The following is a 7,640-nucleotide window of genomic DNA, read 5'->3' as shown; positions in this document are numbered from 1 at the left end:
AAGGTTAAGAATTCAAAAGCTACACATGTATACCATCTTGGATGTACCTCTGCGTGCCGGTCTTTGGATTAAAGTATGTTATAGCGTTTCGAAAACTAAAGAACAAATATACAGTTGGCAGCAGGCAACAACAAATAATACACATTTTTGACCTAATCAATACTACTTTATATGTTCACAAGTCTGTTGTACATATAATGTTTGAGTTAATGTTTTCTTGACAAATCGTTATGTATTAAAAATAAGGCTACTTATTAAGAAGAGTCATTTTGTCGACTTCCACAAATCAAAAACACAATTTTCAGATATATAGAATAATGTTTTGACAAATAAGAATCTTATTCTTAACTCAGTCTATAAGCAAGAAGACATGCCTTAAAAAGTATTTCTATGTAACGTGTTCAAAGTATTGAGTAGAATAGAAAAATCTTATTTTTTCCCCCAAAATTTAACACGATATCACATATTAAAATAGAAATAGTGGAAACTCCACAGGTCGCTCAACACAACAAAAACGAAAATGTTGCAGGCTCGGTTTGATTGAGCCTGTTCATGGATGGTAGTGGAAATGCATGCTACCGTCCACGCCCTCTAGCCCCGGGTTGAGCAGAACTCAACATTTACACATGCTAAAAGTACAAAAAGCAATTTAGAGACATCCGCAGATGTATTCAAACTATGGTGAACATGGAACCTTCAATGATACACGTGTTGAGGCGTGTAATTCCATGATGAGCGGCGTTTGGTCCCCAGATAAAATAAACGGTTTGCCCCAAACGAGAAAACAATGGACAGAACTAAACAAACTGGAATTTAGGAAGGGGATCTGAGGTTATGGAGCCTGCGTATCACAGGAACAGTCAAAAGACAAAATTAAAAAGCAGGCAACATATCCAAGGGGTGATTAAACAATACCCAAGGCTATGAAAGCGGAAGTACTGGAACCACCCACAAATACACCAACTTTCACAATTTTTGGAGAAAGGGTATCTAACATTTCTGCAAATCACTTCTTGGGCACAATAAATAAACTGTCTTGTTTCACGCAAGTATGCCAAAAAATTAAAATGTATGGCAACCCACTTTTAATCATGGTTTTCACCCAAACTTTAAAAATGTTTGACAAACCCACCTGTCATATACAGTCAGTGGGGTCCGCCAAATGGAAACTAGACCTGTATCTACCCCAAGATCCTGCTGTTTCGACTTCCGGGCAGTTTTGAGATAAGAAAAGGAACTATACACATGAAAATCATCGGGAGAAGACGCAAATGCCCCGTTGATATGCTTTTTTTTTGCTTAAACGAAATCAAACAGTTTCATTTATCGGGCACACATACTTAGAAACTTCACATCAGGCAAACACCAACATTTGATACATTAAGATAAGATTTATTAATTGAGTCGGAAAGTCAAATTACAAGTAACATTAGCTCTGATGAGATTTTTAACCGACTATAAATTCTCGTTATGTACTGTTTTGATTCTATTTTGCTTCATAATCTATTTTAAAATCTCTGTAGCTTTTACTCTGTTTTATTAACGTTTATCAAAATGTCAACTTTCATGTAAATTTTTCAATTCAATAACAATTATAATAATCCGGAACTGATGTAATGTTGTTAAAAGTCAAAGTAAAGTACCCCTAACATCTAAATGTATTCAGGATTTGCAAGGAATGTCAATTATTTATCTTTTAAGTATAATTAATATAGGTTATTACATTAAATATCGAGACAAATAGGTAAGTTAACCAGACGTGTACTAGCAGCACGACCATTTTCCTTAAAGCCCTGCTCCCGTCCTACCTTTTAACCTTGAGTTGTCACTGAAAAAGCATGAAAATCCTGACTATGAACAGTGACGTCTGTCAAAATAGAGTCTGTTGTATATGAATTCTATATGAAATACCTGTGGTTTTGCGTGCTAAAGGTTGACACGTGGCCGTTAACTGTTACCTATTGTAATCATGGGTTGCATACACACAAAAGAATTTGAATAGCCGCGGAGCAGGGCTTTAACCTGTAACGTGTAGCTTTCCATGTAACAGTGGAACACTGTAGCAATTAATATACTACAGATATAATTATTTATAAGAAAGAATTTTAAACAAATATTTTGACTTAGTTTTGCATCAGCCTTACAGAGATATTAAAACGATAAAGTAAAATGTTAAATAATAAATAATATGAATCGGTCGTTATAAAAGCTGTACAAAAATAAGGATAAAGTAAGAATAAAGGGAAGTAATTCAGAAAAAAAAATATTTTTAAATAAAATAAAGCAGTTTATCATTTAGCTTACTCCTACACAGTGATCTCCCTTGTCATTCGAATCAGGACAGGTAGAAAGAATCGCATGCAGATCTATATCCTATACAACTAGAAAAAATTATTAAGATCATATGCTGTTTTATTACTGACGAGTGCATTATGTATTAAGGCTAAACTAGAGAAATCTTTCTTATACGTTTTGAACTATTTTTTAACGGCATATTTTCATGCGCTTCGGTCACGTCTGCGGTTTTTCTGAATTGTTTTAAAGGAATAAACCTTCGCTTTTCAACTTAGTCATGCTCGATGGATCAACAGACTTAAAAACATAATTTCAATACGAAATGACGCATTCTTTAACCTTATTGTATTTAGATATGTATGAAAATATCAACCGACAGTAGAACAATGTTCAGAAAACATCAATAAGAATATCTGTCGATTAGCCCGAAAAAACGGGCAAAAAACCTTACTGCGGATTAATCTGTCTTTCAGTGAAAATGGTTAGTCTGATATTTTTGCAAGCTCTGGAATACGGTAATTATAGTCTCAACCACTTCAATTTAGCAACATCCGATGATGTATCCATTCGGCGATGCATATGGTAGCTTCAATGATAGTGTGTAATTCCACCAAAAACGGTGTATGGTCCAAAGTTAAAATAATTGTTTTGCCTTAATGAGAAAACAGTGAGGATAAACCGTTCATATCTCTTTTGCCCAGCACTAGTGATTGAAGGAGGAGATGAAAGATGATCAATGAATGTCACTGAACTTTTATGTAAGTGTTCATTGAAGGTTCCATGTTCACCGCCGTTTGAATACATCTGCGGATGTCTCTGTACTGCTTACTGTACTTTTTGCATGGGTAAATGTTGAGTTCTGCTCAACCCGGGCGTGGAGGGCGTGGACGGTAGCATGCATTTCCACTACCGTCCATGAACAGGCTCAATCAAACCAAGCCTGCAACATTTTCGTTTTTGTCTTGTCGGGCAATCTGTAAAGTTTCCACTTTTCTCTATTTCATTTCACAAGCATTGATGAAACATAGTAAAAATGTTACTGACGGACGGATTGATAGAAGGATGGACGGCCTGTAACCACGGAAGTGTTGAATTACGTAAGTTGGTGCAACCAGGTATATCTAATAAAAATGACTTGCCGTCTTAGCGGACTTGCCGTCTTAGCATATTTTGGATTTTTTAAAAGTTTTTAAATAATTCTGCTGCATTTTTGTCAATTAAGGCCTCCCACAGAGCCGGCATTAAATTCCTGTGAATCGGTAATACGTGCGACATCTCTGATGTGCACAATCATCCGTTTTTCTGTCAAAAAGGGCTCTTGCTTGCCGTCTTACCATGCTCATTTTCTCTAAACAAAACAGTTTTCCCGTTTTCAGGCCAAAACTGTTCATCTGTTGATAAAACCGTTTACTTGTGAGTGAAGTACTCACTTTTTTCCTTAGCCTGCGCTTTATTTGGTCATATTTGATCAAGAAATAAAGAACTTACGCCACTTTGAAGAATCGAATCGACGGAATTTGGCTTGCCGTCTTAGCCATAAAATGACGTCAAAGTCACGTGGTATGGGCACACTGTATTGATCATTTCGGAAAACTATCTTACTATAATACATCTCGTTTTGTAGACGGAAATGGTTCCTCTAGTTTGCACAAATAAAAGATGCAGGGTGTGCTTGCTTTTCGTTTACTTGTGCATTGCAGTCGTGGTGCCTTTTAACCTTTTGCCTCAACGTTGTAAATCAAAATCTAAGACCATTTTTTTCTTGACATGGAGGCAAATAAACTCAACATCTCACCTTTTTTCACAATCGTGCACTGCATCCACTCCACCCTACTCACGGTAATAGTTCGACTTGCTCAGTAGAAAAATAAACGACAGACTTTAAATTTGTTTAATCTTCAGTAGTTTTCCATTTTTACTTCTATGTTGAATTCGTATCGAAATTATTACATACGGCAAGAGAAAGACATGATAGAAACAGTCATTTTATTGTTTTTACGAATTATGATAAATTTGCGATTGTGTTGATTTATATTATTCTATATTACTAGTAGATCTGCATCCAAAAATCACACTTTTAGAAACTATGAAATTAAACAAATACAACCCACCGTTATATTAAATAAAATCACTGAAAACAAACTCTTTGCGGCAACGGGTATGACTTAGACCTACACTTTACACTGAAACTGTCCTATAATTGTTTGGCAGTCATTTTCTATGATGTATCAATATTTCTGGCAATCTATTAAGACAGCTCACCAGTAAATACACAAGAAATGTTGCATGTCCTAACTATGCCATTTTGCCGGTATATAAAATTATGTGCACGCCTGCCAAAATGAAGTTGATTTTTGCATACTTAATTAATGAAAAATATACCCACTAAGATTACTTTCATATTCGTCGTAAGTATAGAACATAGACATTTACATGTCCATTCTTGTTAAGGACACCACATGTTGCAACGTTAATAAAAGTGCAATTTATCTTAATGTAATACAGGTATTATACTATGAAGAAATATGTTATAAGTAGGTACAAGAAGAGCTTTTAGTTTGAATTTTATAAAAAACTACGCCCAAATGTAAATACAATGTAAAAAATTAAAAAGGTATTTTATTTTAACAAATTTATATATAAAATACATCTTTGTTGTATCTTCCCGATGAAATGTGTTCCACATGTAACCGTATCAAACTTATAACAGATTGTTTATGTAAGTTTCACAAACTATATTTAGCATGTAGGTTACGTCCTCTGTTCAAGGTTGTGAGCAAGATCAGCATAAACACCATATTGCGGCGGTGGTTCGTGATATTGCTGTGAAGTCCGGGGGTTTGGACTAATGCATCCATGTTGTACGTTACTGTTTATGTAAGATGGCGGTGCTGATTGACAGAGTTGTAAGTTTTCCGAAGTTTGTTTGAAATTGTCTACGTTGACAGCGGTGTAAGGAGGCGGGGCTTCTATATATGGAGGTGGAGCTATTCTGTGTTTGCACGGTGTCCCTGAAAAGAATTGAAACAGTAAAAAGTAATAGTTTACATTAATTTACATTAGAGTGAGTACGACTACTGTTTTAAAAGCTTATTCAAACCAGCCTCGAAGTCCGCTCATGTTATACTTGTCCAAAAAAATAGGAGTTTTGTTGGTGACCACAGCAGGCATCCATCCGGTGGCCTCAGTAAATATGGGTAACGCGGACAATAACATTTTGTCATTGAGAAAAAGATTCAGACTCTTTATGAGGTCCTTTTTATATAGATAGCATAACAAATACGTGAACTATACCAATCCAGGTAAAATTACGTTTATATACAGCTATATAATAGTCCAGCCAGGTCTTTAGTACTGAGCCAAGAGGACTCTCTGACGGAAAACTGTTAACGGAGATCTATAGCAGTCTGTACAGTATCGGAGTAGACAGTGTTTCATAGTGGTAATAGTTAATACATGTACGCACGGAAACTATGCTTTTAAATACATGTAGAATTACACAAATGTGAAAGTGATGAATTTACACAAGATGGCTTCAAAATGATATCTCTAAATCACTTTTTACAGCTTGAGGTTTTACTTACATCGTGGTGGATTTAAGTTGACCATCGTAGCATGATGTAAATTTCGGTCATTTGTAATTGATGGTCTACTTCCGGTATCTAAGATCCGTTTAAGCGCCCTCTGCTTCCGGTAGCATATAACGACTACAACAGCTGTCAGTATGACAAAAAATGAAATGACAGCGGCGGCAATGGCTGCAAGTCTTGACGGTAGGCAGCATTCAACATCCAGGTCGGTTCCGCAACATCCATAGCTACATTGCTTAACCTCGTCGTAGTAAGCATTGTAACACATCGCCTCATTTCTCACTCCTGCAATGTAATTAAAGTACACTAAATTATTAAAAAAAATGAAAAAGCGATGTATTGTCGTCACTTGATCGTCGGCGTCGGTGTTGGCTTTGGTTAAGCCTTTTGTAAACATTGCATGATTATTTGTCATCATTAGATGAGTAAGTAGACTAAGAACCAAAACTCTCACATGCGTTATGTCAGAATTATGACCCTTCTTGTGCTTAAAATGTTGGAATTTAATGGTTATAATGGTTGCTAAGGTTATCTTTTCTTGAATACTCTGAGGGCTTCAACTTTGGAATTTTTTTTAAATGAGCAAGTCGACCAAGAACAATTACTCTCTTGCATTTTATCAGAATTTTGGCCCATTTCATCGAAGAAAATTCTTGGAATTTCTCAGTAAATTCTTTTATTTAGGTCCACTGTTCTTGAGAAATTTATTTTTAAAACTATTTTTCATCATAAAGGCCAGGAACCATAATTCTTTTCTTGCATATCGCCTTATGTAAAGCAAGTTACAGACGGGCGTCGGTACCCTAAGGCGGTGCTTTTGTTACCTGACAGGGACCAGTTAACCTATGAATATTTATGCAGAAATAGCGCATAACCATACATGTATGAGATTCGCGTGGATATACGTTCGCAGTAATAGACAGATAGAGAACTGGCAGTACACACGAGCCAGCATATTCCACAGATTTTTATGCCCTTTTTGGCAGACAGACAGACAGAACGACAGAAACAACAGACTGACAGAACTTCTGCTAAAATAACGAATACGAATTTTGGTAAATAAATAATTTCATTAGGGTCTCGATTTATCAGGACAAAAACAAAAACAAAAAGGAAACCAAAAAAAAAAACAAACAAACAAACAACAACAATAAAACAAGAATGGATTTCATCCCAATTGAATACAATCTGGAATTTCAGTCATCATCATCATCAACATCATCATTATTATCATCATCATTAGATACATATAATCGGCATTTTCTTACTCTTTTTGGAGAGAAGGAAAATACTTTAGATGTACATACGAGATTGGAATTCAAATACCAGGCCCTATTAATTTGCATTACATTTAGTAAGATGACGCAACAATAAATTGATTAAGTTTTTTTTTTATGATGTCTAAATCGTATTTGATTTGTTCACCATATTTTCAATAGTCATAAATTATTCAGAACAGTATATAGACTAAACAACACTACCTGGCAGCTTTATAAAACATTCCATTCGCAGTATTCTAAATTTTACTGAGTTCTGTCAATAAACTAGATGAGGGCAGTTTAGAAAACCCTCCACATAATATCTTCTCACATGAATTAACATTTTCTATATTAACCCTTACCCTGCTGTATTTCTATAATGGACTGGTCCATCTTTCAATTTGGACCGTACCATTTATTATTCAAAGGGGTTTGCACTGAAAATTTACTGACTGAATAGCGAACAGTGCAGACCATGATCGGACTGCACGGATGT

The 7,640-nt window shown here is 35.5% G+C and overlaps 1 protein-coding gene across 1 annotated transcript; it reads right to left on the bottom strand.

The window, feature by feature from the left end:
* Positions 1 to 4,723: 4,723 nt before the first annotated feature.
* Positions 4,724 to 7,436, bottom strand: LOC123530319 (uncharacterized). Its single transcript, XM_045311091.2, has 3 exons — positions 7,367 to 7,436; positions 5,880 to 6,170; positions 4,724 to 5,306 (listed from the first exon to the last, which is right to left on the bottom strand). The coding sequence occupies exons 1-3, from the start codon at positions 7,389 to 7,391 to the stop codon at positions 5,047 to 5,049; spliced, it is 576 nt and encodes a 191-aa protein (XP_045167026.2). The 5' UTR covers positions 7,392 to 7,436; the 3' UTR covers positions 4,724 to 5,046.
* Positions 7,437 to 7,640: the final 204 nt, after the last annotated feature.

The sequence above is a fragment of the Mercenaria mercenaria genome, chromosome 13, assembly GCF_021730395.1.
Source record: "Mercenaria mercenaria strain notata chromosome 13, MADL_Memer_1, whole genome shotgun sequence".
NCBI classification, from domain to species: Eukaryota; Metazoa; Mollusca; class Bivalvia; order Venerida; family Veneridae; genus Mercenaria; species Mercenaria mercenaria.
Note: the sequence above shows the minus strand (reverse complement) of the source record. Positions and strands in the feature narration are given on the sequence as shown.

What these genes read in the sequence shown, in the direction of transcription:
- LOC123530319 (XM_045311091.2), bottom strand. Translation starts at nt 7,391, where the DNA reads ATGGAATGTTTTATAAAGCTGCCAG. An exon ending in ATGTTTTATAAAGCTGCCAG is followed by an intron (nt 6,171 to 7,366) that starts GTAGTGTTGTTT and finishes ATTACATTGCAG; the next exon opens with GAGTGAGAAATGAGGCGATG. An exon ending in CAACTTAAATCCACCACGAT is followed by an intron (nt 5,307 to 5,879) that starts GTAAGTAAAACC and finishes AATTCTTTTCAG; the next exon opens with GGACACCGTGCAAACACAGA.